The following is a 17,307-nucleotide window of genomic DNA, read 5'->3' as shown; positions in this document are numbered from 1 at the left end:
GAACTCACAGAGCTCCATCCACCTCTGCCTCCCAAGAGCACTTAAGCATGCCAATGTTACTGAAGTTCTTAATATTTACAAACACATCCTGATTCAGGTTTGCTTAAAGAGACAGGCAGGTGCTTAGGGAATTCTGAGTTCATGTCCAAAACCAAGAAAGGTTTTCTAAATGCTGTTCAGTGCTTCTCAGAAAATGATACTGTGGTGTCGACCCAGTGTTTCTGAGATGGCACAAGTAGATGTGGGCTGTTCCACTCAGTATCCTTAAGAACTGAATTTTAAACTTGGGTGAGGAGTTCTTCCCCCCATGTACTGAACAGAAGCAACCACTTGATGGGCACATGTGTCAGTGTTAGTTCTCATTTGTTTTTCCATTGCTTGACACTCTTGACCAAAAAACAATTGGGGGAAAGAAAGGGTTTGTTTTATCTCACACTTACAGATAACAGTCCATCCCCAGAGTGAGGTCAAGGCAGGAACCACAAGGGAACAACTATTCCTGGCTCGTGGTCAGCTCCCTTTCCCATAAAGCTCAGGCCCACCTGCCTAGGGATGGTGTCACCCACAGTGGGCTGAGCCCTCCCCACATGAATCGTTAATCGAGATCATCTTTTACAGACTTGGCTACAGGCCAGCGTGATCTGGGCAATCCCCCAGTTAACATTCCCTCAGACGACTCAGTTGACAGCTGAGGGTAACCAGGGCAGCAATAAAGAGAATGTACCAGGATTAGGTGACCCTACAGTGCTGCGTGTGAACTAAGACTCACTGAATGGTAAATTTAACGTGGCTTTAAGAAGTGGCTTTTCTGTATCAAATCACTTGCTCTCTGGGAAGGACATGGGTGCTGGGATCCTCCCTGAGTTACTCCCACTCTGAGTCTGGATGAGGCCTGGGAACCTGCATTCCTAATAACACCACTGCTCCTAGACCATATTTTGTGGGCCACTGGCCTACGTGCCTGTCAGGGTGTAGGCAGGTTGGTCCCCAGCACCTGAGTTTGGGTATCAAGTGGATGCTGATAACTTGCTGCGTTTTCAGCTGTTCATCACAGGCTGACTTAAGTAACAAAGAAAATAGGGTAGTTTTTAATCAACGATTTAAAAAATAGGTAGTTTTAATAAATGATTAATTGTAACCAATGAACTTGGAATAAAAAGACCTATTCAAATCCAGTGTCTGCCGATCCCTAACTAGAAACTCATCCCTTTGCAAATGGGAATAATACTCTCCTGGGTTGTTTTGAATGAACAATTAGACCAAAATCTATCTCAGTGGCTAGTCTTAGGAATTTAGAATCTTGTAGTGGAAATACTGTGACAGGAAAAAGAATAATTAACCTGTGGTCCCCACATATGTCACACAAATAATCATGTACCTGAGGGCCTGGGGACACTTTCCTGTGAATACTACAGGATTTAGAGAAATGGTTCAAAAGACAGAGGAGGAGGCATTGGACAGTCAGATAGGAAAGGGACTTGGCAAAGACTAATCCTGGGAACACCGAGCGGTACTCGGATCATATCTGAACCCTCTTGGGACTCCCCTTAGATTAGAGTATAATGGACCCTGCAAAATACTTCTCAAGTGAGTGGATGAGAGGGAGTTATAGTGATAGCACCCAGATCAGCCGAGTTCCCCCATCATACAAAGCTCCAGGGCAGCAAATAGGAGACAGAGTGATATACATGGCCCTGCTGAGCACTCTCAGCATGGCCTCCGTGGTTATACTAACCTGGAGTGACAGTACCCGTCAGTGGTCGCACCACAGGCCCTCCTGTGGATGCCTAAAGCCACAGAGCGCAGATTCTAAGCACACTGCTCATCTAACAAAGGAACTCATGACTCCATGAACCAGCAGTCCTTGGCCATGTGCTCTGACCGCTAAGCACCCAGTGGCCCTTTGGGATTTAAAAAGTATTCTGTTGTGTGTAGATCAGAAATAGTATTATAATGAGAACAATCTAATATTTGGTTCTGTTGAATTTCCCTTCTCTTTTGAGACTCAAAATAACTTCAGATTATTAAGCTTTCTGCAGGTAGTGAAGGTCAGGTCCATTAGCTTTAAGTTTTGTTGCTTTTTTAGCACTGACCATTAGCCCTCTGAGCACCTGGGTAGCTTAGGGCGCATGTAGTTTGCTGAAAGTTGGGAAATCAGAGTTAGAGTTCCTTAGGAAAGTGCCATCAAGACTGTGCCAATTATAATGGGATCCTGCAAATGTCTCCACCATGAGGTACGTCAGGGTGTACTGGGCAGCAGGCCTGCTTGCTCATGAAGTCCTGGGTTCTGGCAGGCCAGTCCGTATCATCCTTGCTGCCTGAAAAGATGAGAGAATATATTTGTGAAACAGACCGGAAAAGCCCCATGGGTAAGGGCACCCTCTCCGTCTCAGAACTGTCCTTGGCCCTTTTCTGCAGAAGGGGCTGCTTCTAGTTGTGTGTATCTGCTTTTTTCCTGATGACTATTCCACCGGGAGTCACCGCTGCCCACACCCATGGTGAGTCCCTCCCAGGGTGTGTCCATACATTCTTCATCTTGCCCTTTGGACGGGCCCAGTTGCTCCTTTCACAGTGAGTTCTGGAGGGGGGGGGGAAGCCCTATCCTTCTATATTAGCTCAGTGTGCATCCTCGTTGCAAATTCTCCTCAGTGTCTCCCTTTCTCAGTGGCTTACTTTGTTCCCCTAACTCCATACCTCTCTGCCCACCAGAACAAACTTCCAGGAGCCCTGGAATCTGTGTGTGTGCCCTGAAGTCTGCAACAAGCCTGCTACCTCCTCAGTATGGTATATTTTTAGAATCACTGAATAATTAGGGGCTGGTCACATTGCTTTTCTCATTTAACTGCCCAAAGAAGGTTCAAGAAGAGTCTATCAGAGGGAATAGTCGGTGGTCTCCTGTGTCAGGAATCACAAAAAGATGAATCAGAAAAAATTGTCAATGGTCAGAAAATATTCCTCAGCCCCATCCTGGGCAGGGTGGTATCAGGGCTATCAAATGGCTCGGGGTTAGAGCACTTGCCTGACATGCCTGAGGCCCTCGTTACCACCCCAGTACCAAAGAAATGGGAAACTCATTTGAGGGAAGAGCTGTAAGTACTGGAGAAGACAGAAACAACAATACCTAGGTTTGAGAAGGAGGAGGAGCTGAGGACCACGGTCAGCAGTTTCTGGGAGTTTCATCAAACGAGACTGTAAAGGTCAGCATGCCTAGGCTTGGGGGTAAGGGACAGCTATGTGATGTGTGTGAGCTCTCCTCATGGTCAGCAACTTCGTTGAAGCCTTACCTGATATCTCAGGGGGACAGTATTGTTTTGCAATTCCAATAGAGGTGCCATAAGGAATCGATGCAGGCAAGTTAGAGGACCTTGAGTATTGGTCCTCGCCTGCCACCTTGTTTAAAGCACGATCACTGTCTTTCTCCTGAGTACATCAGACTGCCTCACCCACAGGCTCCAGGGGCTTCTCTCGTCTCTGCCTCCCTTCTTGCCATGGGAGTGCTGGGATTATAGACAAACTGCAGCTCACTGTGGGTGCTGGGGATCTGACCCGAGGGCCTCAAACTTTGTAAGCACTTTTCCCACTGGGCAATCTCCCCAGTGCTCTGTCTCTTCTCCTTTGCCTCGATTTATCCTAGAGTCTTTTCTAATTAACGTGGGCGCTCTCCAGAGAATGGCCTCTTCTTAAGGGAGCTGGTCGCAGCCTGTCATTGCAGCACCTAGCTGTGTATGTCTGAGAATGAACTTGAGGCCCCAAGGTCCTCATGGAGGGGTGCTCTGACACAGAATAGAAGGCCTGCACTAGTCATTGGCCAAGCTGCCTTCTTTGCAAAGGACTGCCTTCAGCACCTTCTGTAATGTACTCGTCTCCTCCACACCAAGCCTTTCAAACTCAAAGATGTTACACTCTGGAGCCTTTCTGCATTATTTTGATACTGGCAACAATCTGTCTGCCAAGGAAACTTACAAAGATTCCAAAAGGAACTTTGTTACAGCCCTGTTCCTCAATTTATCTTCTGGTCTGGCAGAGCAGGACTTGCCTTCGTTTGTTTATCAGTGGTTTGAATTATATGCCAGTTAACCTGAAAGTGATAAAAGAGGGATGGGGCAAGGGGCAGAGGAATTAGTGGTGTCATCAGCCTGGCTGCATGAACCCTCAGCACCCAAAAATATTGCCAAACTCAGTCATGAGGTGGGAATTTCTCTGCCATATTTAGGAAGATGTAGCTGCTTGTGTTGACCTGGCCAATTGATTGAGATCCAATTATAATGTCATCCTGTAAATGTCTCCACGGGGAAGTATGCCTGGGTGTGCTGAACAGTAGGCTTGCTTCCTCACTAAGTCATAAAACCTGGCTCTCTGGCAGGCCAGGCCTCATCGTCTTCAATAGCTGGAGAAATCAGAAAATGCATATTAAGAGAGAATAATATACTTTGTGTTGGGATAACTGTATTAGTCTGTTTTCTGTTTCTATCACAAATTTTTCATAGCTCATAGTATATAAAAAAGTTTATTCAGCCTATAGTTTACGGTTTGATCAAAGGCATGGTGCTGACATCTCTGACACCCTAATGGGGGGGGGTCTCATGGCAAAAGCCATCCCAGTGGCAAAGGGCATGCAAGAGGAAGCAGTCATGTGCCAAGATGAGAATGATTCAGAAGCCAAGCTTATCCTTTTTATGCCTTGTTCTAAGTGGGAATTAGTCAGGGTCTCTCAAGAGCTACATCCCTTCTGGTGGTAGCGCCCCACCTTCCAGGAGACACCACCTGTGAGAGGCCCCTCACCTCTCAGCAACAGATCACCAGAGCAACTCTTCTAGTATATGACCCCTGGGAGACCCTCTAAGACATGCCCATAACATTGTCTGCTGTGGGAAAAGTCCCCAGTTCTCTGTGACTCACAAGAAGTGTGTTTCCATCTCAGAGGGCATGCAGGGGCTCTAGGCTTCTCTCTCTCTAGGAGTCAGGATCAGGTACCACATCTAGCTCCTCCAGGTCCCGGTCATTTGAGTAAAAGGGAAAGAAAGATTTAGGGGAGGAATAGTCAGCTCAGTACCGCAGACCCGACATCACTTCCACTCACAATGCATTGCTAAGAATTAGTTACAAGGTCCACTCTGGTACCAAGTGCCTGGGCACCTCCTCTAGACCCCAGAAGGGGGCCAGCACTCTGTGGATGACCCCACCACACCCTTTGTAGCCCTCGAATTTATCAACAAGACCAAGACCTGTGTTTCTGGACTGCTTCCATTTGCTTGTAACTGTGCCAGGGAAAGACCAGGGCTCCGTTTTCATAAGCCTAAATGCCAATACCAACATAATCTATAGTGGGACACACCATAAAGCCCCTGGATGCTCAGAGCCAATAGCCACCTTCATGTGTCTCATTTTCCTTTCTGCATGTACCAAGGAAGACATTACTATCTGTCTTTGCTATAAAGTCTAGGCCCTAAGACTTCATTTCCTACAACATAACCTCTGTGATGGTTTGATTGAGAATGGTCTTAATGGCTCCTAAGTTTTCCTACTTGGTCCTCAGTGGGTGGAACTATTTGGGAAGGATTAGAAGGTGTGGCCTCATTAAAAGCGGTAAGTCACTGGAGGGAGGCGTTGAGGTTTCAAAACACTCTTGCCATTCCCGGTCTATCCGGTCTATCCTCGTCTCTCTGTGTCTCTCTCTCACTCTCACTCCCCCTTCCTCTCCCTTTCCCTCTCCCTCTTTATTTCTCTGACTCCTGCTTGTGGATCCAGAAGTGAGCGCTCAGCTGTTCCTGCCACCATACCTCTGCTCTATCATCACGGACTCTAACCCTCTGAAGCCATAGCCCAATTAAATTATTTCCTTTATAGGTTGCCTTAATCATAGATTCTGTAACAGCAATAAAAAAGTAACTAATACAGCCTCGCTGAAGAACTGTTCACAGCACTGTGGTGTGACTCCTGTACAAAGCTATTGATGTGAAACTGTCAAAAGAACACTTCTTTTTTTGACAAAGCTCTTCTTTCTCGCCATATGGGGATGAACACCAGGACTATCTGGCAGGACTTGATTTGACTGTGTTTTAGCAAACCCTGTTCATTGAAATAGCTGTAAGCAGCTGTACATTGCTGCCACCCGGTGTCATAGATCGAAGCACCTGAAGGCCAGGAAGGCCACGCCTGTGTGACTCACGGGGGCCTTTCTTTCTCAGGTTCCCATTCCCCATGGTGTTCAGCAGCTGTAGCAGGAAGGACCTGGAGGCTAGCCTGGAGAAGGGAATGGGGATGTGCCTCTTCAACCTACCGGAGGTCAAGCAGGCCTTTGGGGGCCGGAAGTGTGGAAATGGCTATGTGGAAGAGGGAGAAGAGTGTGACTGCGGGGAACCAGAGGTAAGGGGACTGTCTCCATGGTGCCTGCCTTTCCTTCTGACCGGAAGGATGGGAAAGCTTGGGTGAGGTCAGGCAGCAAAATGAACATGCTAAAAACTGGTACTAGGAGGCTTCAGAGATGGCCCACTTGGTAAAGGGTTTGCCATGCAACCAGGAGAACCTGAGTTCCTAAAACCTACATGGAAAAGCTGGGTGTGATGGTGTGTGCCCGCAATCCCAGCACTGCAGATAGGCAGAGATAGGCAGATCTCTGAAATATACTAGCCAGTCAACCTAGAGGTCCCAGTGAGAGACCCCACTCCAAAAAAGCAAATCAGAACCTGAGAAATGATACTTGAAGTTGACACACACCTCAAACCGTACACACACACACACAAACACACAAACCACACACACAGGTGGGGGAGGGAAAGAGAGAAATGAGTTTGTAATGAAGATACCGGTGTAATAGAGATTCTGTGGGAAAGTTTCTATGGCCACATTAAACAGGTGCCCATAGTGGGTGGCTTTCTGGAATGTTAGCCATGTACAGCGTTGGATGTATCAATTGGTGTTCATGGGTGAGTGCCTTCACTATTGAAGGGTGAGCTTTCCGTCTAGCTGAGATTGTTCTGATGTCTCCTCTGTGTGCACAGCTGAGGCGCCAGACATTCTGGCCGATCAGTTCGTCAGTTCTCAAGCAGCTAGCATTTGCAACCAGCACCAGGCTCAGTGAGCCCTGCTTTCCAGCCACTCTCTGGGAAGTTTCTTATTTGGATAGGCCCATGATGAAGCTGCTCAACATAAAACATGTAAGTTATTTTTCGCTCTCTTAGTCTTGAGAGAGAATGGCAAAGGGAACACTGCCACTCCCAACATAGCACATGCCCCACACAGCTTGGAGGAGATTGTATTCAGAATAAATCAGAACTAAGGGTTTGCAGAGTGGGTAGACTTGCCTCCTTCCAAGAGGGCATATGCAAGCCAGATGGGAGACAGGTATGAGGTGGGCTTAGCCAGGTCCACAGGTGGGCTAAACAAGTCTCAGAAGACACTATCTCAGAGGGCTCCTTTAGAAAGAAGGCCCCCAGAAACAAGGGATACTGGGCAGGAAGCCAGAGCATCTCATATATTTCAGTGTTCATCTCGGGAGTAATCTTCATGTGAGCCTGTCTCTGGGTCCCTGAGGAGGTCTCATGCCAGCAAGGATGCTCTTGCTCTCAAGAGTTCGGAGGGAAAACGTGCAGCTCGGGGGGTGGGGGCTTCAGGGGTCATCAGATGGCATGAGGCAGATAGAGGTTGTTTCGTGTCCTTGAAAAACTCAGAACTTATCCATGATAAACTGGCCTTGTCCACAGCGGTGGTTAAGTTTACTCACAGTGAGCAGGGAACATTTGCTGACTAGGAGCAAGTCCTAATTATAGTGTTACACAATAGTTTCAGGATTAACAGAGGGAAAAGTGAAGCCATCATGGGATAGCATGTACAAAGGAGAAAAGTTCCTTGGAGGCCTTGTTAATTGCTTAAAGAAACAACCCAATTAGTTTAAATTACTCACATTTCTCAGGAGAGGCCATGTTGACTTAAGATGGTTTGCCTTTGATCTGAGTGCCTTATAATTATTTATTAATGCAAATAAATCTGATGGCCCTTCATGGAATCATGAATGCTAAAGTTTGGAATGACTCCATTGGCAGCCATTCACCCCATCTGCCCCCATTACCATCTACTGCTGTCACTGTGTCCACAGCTGTCATCACTGCCCCTCCAACATCGTCATCATCACCATCCTCTTCACACCACCATGTTCTCTACACCACCACCTCACCCTGCCATTCCCACCATTAACTGCTGTCTCCACAGCTGCCATCACTACCTTCAGCTATCACCACCACCCTCACCACCACTGCCATACCAGTGTCCCCACCACAATCACCACTATTGCTGTCACCACATCCTGACCAGCGTTACCAGCATCCTCACCACCATCTCCAGCACAGCTGTCACCACCAGCACCACCATATCAGCAGATTCCTGAGTTCCTATTGCAGCTACTCAGGTTTTGTTTCTCCGTCGTCTCCTACAAAGGAATCCTACAGCCATAGCTGGATGCCTGATCTCTCTTCAGGGCCCAGTCTACACTGTGAGGCAGAGTTGATTATGACAAACTCCTCATTAGATAAAGCCGAATTCTGCTTGCAACTTGGTATATCAAAAGGTTTCTTGATAGTTTAAGAAAACTCCCTTTCCCTTACCTAAAGCTCTTTCTCCCCTACCCCCCCCCAAAAAAATCTGTTAGCATCACAGTGAACCCTTTGCCTCACTTGTTAGTATCATTTTCTTATATTTTCTGTTTCATGTCCAGGTTCAGGTGTCAATTGTGCCTAGTCACGTGTCCTAGTTCCATTCTGCTGTTGCTGTGAGAAAACACTGACCAATAAAAACTCAGAGCAGAAAGCATTTCCTTGGCTTACACTTCCAGGTCACAGTCCATCACTGAGGAAAGTTGGGGCAGGAACTCATGCAAGAACTTGAAACAGAAGCCATGAAGGAACAATCCTTGTTGGCTCACTCTCAGGCCCATGCTCAGACAGCTTAATTTTCCAGCCCAGAACCACCTGCCCAGGGATTGGCACTGTCCACAGTGAGCTAAATCAATTAACTAAATCAATTAAATCCTAAATCAATTAACAGTCAAGACAATCCCCCACAGATGTGCCCACAAGCCCCGTGACTGAAACTCCCTTCTCAGATGACTCCAGGCTGTGTCACGTTGCCAGTTCAAGCAGATGAGGACGCCAAACTTCATTGCTCAAGACTTTCAGTCAAACCTATTACCAGGACTCTTCTTTTTGGTTCTCTGCGCTCAGGCTCTGCAGACACTTCTCCTGCTGTTCATCACACCAAGCCATGCATCCTCCCCTCGTCCAAGGAGGGACTTAGTATGTCACACCAAGGAAGCAGGGAATGACAGGTCAGAGTGATGTACACCAGCACATAGCTAGAACAAGCCTGTGCTCCCTCGGTCTCAGAAGTAAGCCCCATCATTTTTTTTTTAATTTTTATTTTTTCATTTTTTGGAAAGTGCACTGCGGCTTTACCCCAGCCCATGGTGACTAAGATTCCCCATCTGTTTCCCACAGCCCAAGAATGACCATTTGGTCCTCACAAAGGGTTCTATGATAGCGTCATTATTCTTTCTTATTCAGAGACCTGGCATTCATTTGCTCTGTTGCTCCTCTGCTGACTACTAAAATAGCAAATGCATCAGTGCACAAGGAATTTGTCTCTTTCTGAGAAATACAGTAGTACAGAAGACATAAATTTGGAATAGTTAAAAGTTGTTGCTACCTTGCGGTAGAAGGCATTAAGGATATCCTGACGACTCATTCACTCTCCCACCTAACAAGGCTGGGAATGCTGCCCCATCTCACTTGAAGTCAAGAGGATGCCAGTCCCTCACACGTCTTTTAAACTTCATTATCTTTCCATGTGATTGATCCCCTTTGAAGTCATTCCACTTGGATACGTTCCCATTGGAGTTGCTGCTTACATTTCTAGTGATTTGAGGGGAGACAGGAGGAGGCCTCAGAACTATTTTAGACCCAGATATCAGATTGCTGTTTTAACTCAGTATTGCAAGGAAATCTCTGACTCAGCTAATATAACATTAGGGAAGTCATTGAGACCGCAGCGAGCAGTAACAGCGCTGCTGCGAGTTCAATGGCACTGGTCCAGGATGCAATTAATGGGATCCTTAAGGGGAAGAAAGTTTCTAAACTTGTATAGAGTTGTAAGCCCATAAGCTAAAACTCCTCACTGTCATGAAAGTCACCGCAATGACTTCTGGTTGGCAGTTTTATCTTACTGTGTACATTACATGTCCCGGATGTTTATAAAGTCCTCAAACAGATTTAAAACTTAACAACTTTGGAAGTACGCATGGTAGAAGCAAACATAAACACTGTGTGAGGGATCAGTTCATGGAGCTTTTCAGGGGGTGCCAGACAGGTATCTGGGGATGGCCTAAATCTTTCCAATCACTGGATAATCCATTCATTGATCTATGATACCAATGTGGACTTCATTCACAAGAGACAATTTTCAGAAGTAACCTCTTATGCTGTTACACATGGGTATGGTTAGCTTCATGCAGGCTGGCCAGGAGGGAGCCCTTCAGAGCACATCACAAATAAAAGAGTCTCAAGGACTTGGGCAGCATTGAACATTCTGCGACATTTTCTTTTCAATTGCACAAATTCCAAGCTATCGGGATGCTCTGAAGCTCATGGATTCCAGAGATTTGCTACACAAATGGGTGCAGGCCTTCTGCTAAAGCGGGCAAAGGGTGTCAATCATGTCTCCCTTTCTCCATGTCCTTGCATGGTGCACCATCTACTAAAGCAGTTGAATTTCTTCCTCACTTTTGTTCCAGAGAGGAAGATACAGCTCACTTTTTTATCTGTTTATATCCTTTAAAAACAGGCATCTCCAGACAGGTGTGGTTAGCATAAGACTACAATCCCAACAGTAAGAAGGTAGAAGCGGGAGGTTGGCCCATCACAGGTTGGGGGCCAGCCTGTCTTCAGTAAGAGTGCCAGGCCAGCCAGGGCCACAGAGAGAGACCTTCTCTCCCAAACAAAAAAGAAGGCTGATGATAGAGCCCAGTTGAGAGAGTGCTTGCCTGGTATCTATGAGTCCCTGGTGGGAAGGAACAAAAGAGGGAAGCAAGGAAGGAAGATGGGAAAGGAGGAGGGAAAGGAAATGAAATGAGAACTCTTAGCCCCAACATACTTTAGTCTCATTCCAATGTCCAGTCCTCTCCCTAGAATGTCCTGGGCCAAGGCCCTACCCTTGCTATACAAGGGTTTCTTCCTCACCCACCTGGCTAGACTGAAAGGAACTGGCTTCATTTTTTCTTCCTGTCACTTCATCTGCATACTCCAAATCAAAAGTAGACCAGCCCCACTTTTTAACAAATATGCTATACAAGTGCTGTACCACTGAGTTGTATCCCTACCTATCTCTATCAGAAAGCTTCATTCCAGAAGGGTAAGGGCCCCATCTATGCATGTATTTCTAAATGAGCAATATCCAAGTCCTTCAATGATTCTGGCACAGCTCACTTCAACATGCCCCATAGGAAGAATCCTTGGAAGCTCCAATGTGCTGCAGCCCTGCCCCCAGGCCTCCTCCCATGAAGGGTTCTTGAGTACCCCTTGACTTCTCCCAGTAACACCAGATGCTGTGATTCACAAACACTTAACAAAACCTTGCTCTTATGCCAAGGAAAACAGTTCTGGGACAGGTTTTCAGCTCCAGATCTAGGCCGCCTTATCCTTTGCTGTCATTTGGGGTGTGACATTTGTATTCTGAGAGACACGACTTTCATATGACCCTTCAAATGGATGCCACTCCCCTCCTCAGGAATGTACCAATCGCTGCTGTAATGCCACCACCTGCACTCTGAAGCCAGACGCTGTGTGCGCGCACGGGCAGTGCTGTGAAGACTGCCAGGTGAGTTAGCTTGGCCTGCGGTGGCTGGCTGGTCTGACTGGCTCCACTCCGACGGAAGTAGGGCAGTACCGTGGGCTGATTCCCCAAGCTCATTCTGGGAAGCTGCCCTTTCACTGCTCAGTACCATCTAGCTGTGCTGATAATCTTCTGATCTGGTAAAATGGACATTTTTATTGCTGATTCTCTGTGATGAATTGTCTGTGGGCTAAAAACTAATAGGACTGAGAAACCTGAGCTCAGCCTTAATGTGCCATTTATGCTGATGGGGTCCTAGCTCCCTGAGGAGAACAAGGAGAGGAAAACCAGGCCCTACCCCTATCACTCAACCTCATGCCAGGTCCACTTTCCAGAAACCAATGTCTGGCAGGTAGCAGAAAACCCATGCTGGTGGTTCCTGGAATATCTGTACCAGCAGAAAGGGCAGGCCACTCTGAGCTGCCAGAGTGGCAGTTTCCTGACTTGCTATTTGTGCTGCTACGACCGCTCTTGCTTGGGCATTTCCACTGTTCATCCTGTTTATTCAGAATGCATGTCAAATGAAAGAGGCCTGAGTGTTAGAGGATCCCAAGATAGACTTTTATGCCTTGATTCTTAAGCAGTGAATCTTGGCACAAAGACCGCAGGAAATTCCCTGTTATCCGCTCCACCCACACACATCATTTAGAAGTGCATTATAATGATATATGTTTGGCCCCTCCTGATGCTCACTAAGTTCTGGAGAATGGTGGAAGAAGTTAGAATCCCCAGGTACTCAGTTACGAGTACAGGAAAGTGCCAGGAAGGGGGTGAGGGGAGGTGAGGGCAGCTGAGCCTTCACTGAGTAAGGCTCAAGATGGAGGAGAGACAAGAGGTGATGCCCAGCTATCATCTATGTTTATAGCTTCCAATCGATCCCTTCCAAACTTCAGACCTTTCAGGAGTTGGCAGGGGATTTACCTTGCATCTTTGGGAGTAGGCAGACCAACCAAGCCAGGGCCTCTGTGGCCTTGACTTTGCAGTTCAGACAAACCACCCTGAACCTTAATGTCTTCAGCCCCCAAAAATGAGATGCTGGTCAGAGATCTCACAGCCCTCACTGGCAGCCACTCCCGCTGCCACTGCCACCTCCTGGTCCTCATTCTCATCCTCCCCTCTACCTTTTCACTCCCCCAACTGAGATTTCCCCATAAAGTGATAACCAGAGCCCCAACCCTCTTTAATCAGATGACAGCATAGCATTGCTATTGAGATTCTGATCTTGCTGATTTTGCTCCTGTTCCCCTCCCCCCAAATGCCTAAGGATATGGATGAGTGTCAACTTAAATATATATATAAAGCTTATGATGGTGTCAGCAACCTGAGAAAAGTCCACCTCTTCAACAAAAGGCTCAGTAAGAGCCAGCTTGTTCACTCCTTGGAGAACCCTAGTGTTACTTGCTGTTCCCACCCAGCCTTATAGCACAAATGTAAACCATAGAAAACCATTTCCAAAGTGCTCTCTGCCATCAGAGGGGGTGGCCTTGTACCTCCACCTGTTTATGTGACAGTAGAAGGTAGCCTGCTGTCCTCTGCCCCAAGAGAGCTACCGAGGTCTGCTTCCTCACACTTGGTACATGTGCTAAAAGCCACCTTGTCATTTCAGCTAAAGCCTCCAGGAACCGCATGCAGGGACTCCAGCAACTCCTGTGACCTCCCAGAATTCTGCACGGGGACTGCCCCTCACTGCCCGGCCAATGTGTACCTACATGATGGGCACCCGTGTCAGGGAGTGGACGGTTACTGCTACAACGGCATCTGCCAGACCCACGAGCAGCAGTGTGTCACTCTCTGGGGACCAGGTGCGTGGCCGCTCCCAGCTCCGGGAGGGACACTGGGGAAGTCTGCTCTACGTGCGTGAGTCTGCCTTTGCTCCTTCATCCATGCAAACCCATTCTGCTCTACAAAGAAACTTAAACTCTGCACCCACAGGAGGCATGGCTAGGATTTAAGCTTGGTTACCGTGACCCAGCATATGGGTGTAACTCCCATGAGCAAATGAAGCCTTGATCTAAAGTCCCATTAAGGTTCTAAAAAAATAGGTTAAAGTCTCCCCCTCCTCCCCACAAAAAAAGGAAGAACCAGGGCCCTTCTGTATGTCTCCTCCAGGACTCCACTCTGAAGCCAGATCCAGGGTCTCTCAGGGTAGCCTAGATACTAGCGTCTGCGTCACAGCCTCATTGCCCCAGGCCTCAGTACCTAGGGGTTTCACTAACCAGGGCCCTCACCCTAATCAGGAGGTCTCACTACCCCAGGAGTTTTCCAGCCCAAGCCTTATTACTAGGGGATCTTACCACTGCAGGGAAGGCCTCGTTACCTGGAAATCACTCCAGGTCTGTTCCATTTACAGTTCTCAGGATCCTGGCTGGGAACCCCACTGGGGATGTGTTCTGGGTGTATTGCAGTTCTTTCTTTTCCTTTGTGCTTGCCTGAGGCCTTACTTAAGGCAGGGAGATGACCTCAGACCTGGCCAGCGGCCCCAGCGCCAGCAAGGCCACTATGGTCAGCCAGACTCAGACCTAGGACTGAGCCAGCTCTGGGGAAAACCAGAGACTTTGTGCAAGGTTCTGGTTTCCAGGGGGATAAGGGGAATCAATCAGGGCAGACCATGATGACCAAACACAGAAGCCTGTTTTTAACTGCCACGTGGGTACAACGCCCATGCCTGGGGAGTCCTCAATGCCCAGCAAAGCTGCCCTGTCACTTGGAGCTTTCTGAGGAAGAATACAGTGTGGGATGGACACAGTGACTCCCATAAGTGGATGTACTTGGACTGGCAGAACAAAGGGTCCTGAGACTCACAGTCCTTCACACTTTCTCTTTTGCGACGCAGTACTGGCCCTCTCACCTGACGCCCGTGAGATCCTTAAGACAAACGCAAGGCACCACCGTTACAGTGACAAGCCCTAGGAAGACCAAAGGCCCATTATACATGTATCAAATGGTCACAGGACTCTGAATGGATTAGCAAGTTCAGACCCCTTTTAGCCAAGCAAGGTCACGTTAGGACAGGGGCTACTGCCTCAGGCCTCAGATATCTCTAGTGGCCCTTCAGCTCCCAGCCCTTCCACAGGCAGGAAGCTCCCATCTAAAGTTACAGTGGCTATTCTGCTGCTCCCCTTATGGGAGCCATCCTTGGCCAGCACACCCAGCCCTCAGAGCATTTTAGTGCCCAGCTGTGCTATGAGACCTGGCCCCAGCTCCAGAATGAGCTCAGATGGAACAGCGCAATGTTCCCCGGGCCATTGTGCTATGTAACTCTGCTAGCTGTCATGGTGACCAAAGCAGGTTTTTAGTCAAGGGGAAATAAAAAAAAAAGGAGGGGAAGACAGACAAACAGAGAGATTGACAACAATGGGGCTATGGGATAATGGCTCCGTCAGTAACATACTGACCAGGCAAACATGAGGACCTGAGTCCTAATCTATTTTTTTATGTACATCTATGTAAAAAGCTGGCATGCCAACACGAGACTGTAATCCCAGCACTGGGGATAGAGACGGAGGATCCCTGGAGCTTGCTGTGGCAAGCTTACCCAGTCACCAAGCCCCTATAAATGAGAGAACCCGTCTCAAAAATAAGGTAAAGAAGTGACAGAGGACAACAGTCAACAGCGACTTCTGGCATCACTTGCATGAGGGGTGGGCCGGGGTGAGATAAAGGCAGAGACAGAAATGAGTGCAGAAGAGAGCCTGACTGAGGAGATGAGCATCTCAAAAACAAGAGCATCCGCCCCTTGAAGGCCCCTCATCATCCCATCATCGGGGCTGAAGCCTGGCAGCTTTATAACCTGCGTGCCTTCTTGGGGAGGGGACATCCCCCAGGACCCCCACCCCCATCGCTTAGCATCTGTCTCCCACCCACCTTCTAGATGGTGGCTGGAAAGGTGCGGAGGAGTCATCGGGAGTGGCTCTTTGCAGGGAGCACTGAGGAAATCATAGTGGTGAGGTCTGGGGAGATCATAGTGGTGAGGTCTGGGGAGGGGGGCATTTTAGGCAGGTGACCCCCTGGGTTTCAATGTGGCCCTCCAGCAGACCTTCCTCAATGCAAATCATAAAAGAATATCTTCAGCAGAGAGGGGACATGGAAGGCCTCCAGCTGTGGCCGTGGCTTCTTAGAACTCCCGCCACCCTTTGCATGGCCCCTCCCCTCCATATTGGCAGGACTGTCTGGCTTTTCCACTGAAGATGCTATGTGAGTTCCCTGTGGCCACGGCCTTAGTGGCCCGTGACAGCATAAGTCACAGCTTACAGTTCTGTAGATCAATCCTTCCAATCCCGGTGCTGGCAGGGCATAGCATGTCAGGGATTCTCGGGGAGAGTGCTGCCTTGCTGACTTTCTTAGCTTTTGGAGGTTGCCTGTGCCCTTGATTCTCAGGCCCTCCTCCTTCAAGGACGGCAGTGCAGCAGTTGTCTGCGCGTCCGTCTTCTCTGATATCTGCTTTTGTAGCCTTCTGACTCTGTCCTTCCTGTCTCCCGTTTAAGAACTCTTGATTATATTAGGCCCACCCACGTCTCCATCTCTACATCTCCCCACCTCAAGATGTAAACCATGTCTGCAAAGTTCCTTTTGTCATGTAAGGTGACACACTGACTGGGTCCAGACTGGGGAGGATGGCCTGGTGTTGAACAGCCACTCTATATTCCTTCAGAAAATCCCCTGAGCTTTCAGGTAGCTCAGCTGTGAAGTGGGATTAGCATCTGACATACATGTCTTACTTAGGGTTTTATTGCTGTGAAGAGACACCGTGACCACTGTAACTCTTATAAAAGAGAACATTTATTTGAGACCAGCTTACAGTTTCAGAAGTTCAGTCCATTATTACCATAGCGGGAAGCCCGGCAGCATACATGGTGCTGGGGGAGCCGAGAGGTCTACATCTTGATCTGCAAACAGCAGAAGGAGACTGTGTGCCACAGTGGGCATCACTTGAGCATAGGAGACTTCAAAACCCACCCCCCCCCACACACACACACACACACTTGCTCCAACAAGGCCACACCTACTCCAAGTAGGCCACACCTCCTAGTAATGTCACTCCCTATGAGCCAAGCATTCACACACACATGAGTCTATGGGGGCTACTCTTATTCAGACCCACACTACTTCATGCATGTAACATCATCTAATGTACTCTGTTCTTTGTAGTAGAATGCATGAAGAACCAGTCCTGGTGCCCAGCACCTGGTAAATCTAAACTCAATCAATGCAATGTACGTGTGCTCTCAGATGCTCAAGTCTTAGGGGTTTGTCGAAGGGCTCTGAGAGAACAGGAGAATGGGCAAGATATGGTAGAGATGGGAAAGACCACTTGGATTAGTGGGGGAGAGCAGCCAGGATGGAGGAGTCGGAGACAAACTGCCCTGCTGTAGCCATCTGGAAGAGGTAGTGTTTCCAGCATCCAGGAAGGGGTAGAAGAGGTAGTGTTTC

The 17,307-nt window shown here is 48.1% G+C and overlaps 1 protein-coding gene across 1 annotated transcript in view; it reads left to right on the top strand.

Moving 5' to 3' along the window:
* Adam12 (ADAM metallopeptidase domain 12) overlaps nt 1-17,307 on the top strand; it is a 256,510-nt gene that overhangs the window by 202,541 nt on the left and 36,662 nt on the right. Inside the window, exons 11-13 of the mRNA XM_055608905.1 lie at nt 6,189-6,366; nt 11,773-11,862; nt 13,484-13,679. Of these exons, the coding sequence (XP_055464880.1) occupies nt 6,189-6,366; nt 11,773-11,862; nt 13,484-13,679 (464 nt within the window). The remainder of the gene's footprint in view (nt 1-6,188; nt 6,367-11,772; nt 11,863-13,483; nt 13,680-17,307) is intronic.

This window comes from Psammomys obesus, unplaced genomic scaffold (assembly GCF_907164565.1).
Source record: "Psammomys obesus unplaced genomic scaffold, mPsaObe1.curated_primary_1811, whole genome shotgun sequence".
Taxonomy (NCBI): Eukaryota; Metazoa; Chordata; class Mammalia; order Rodentia; family Muridae; genus Psammomys; species Psammomys obesus.
Note: the sequence above shows the minus strand (reverse complement) of the source record. Positions and strands in the feature narration are given on the sequence as shown.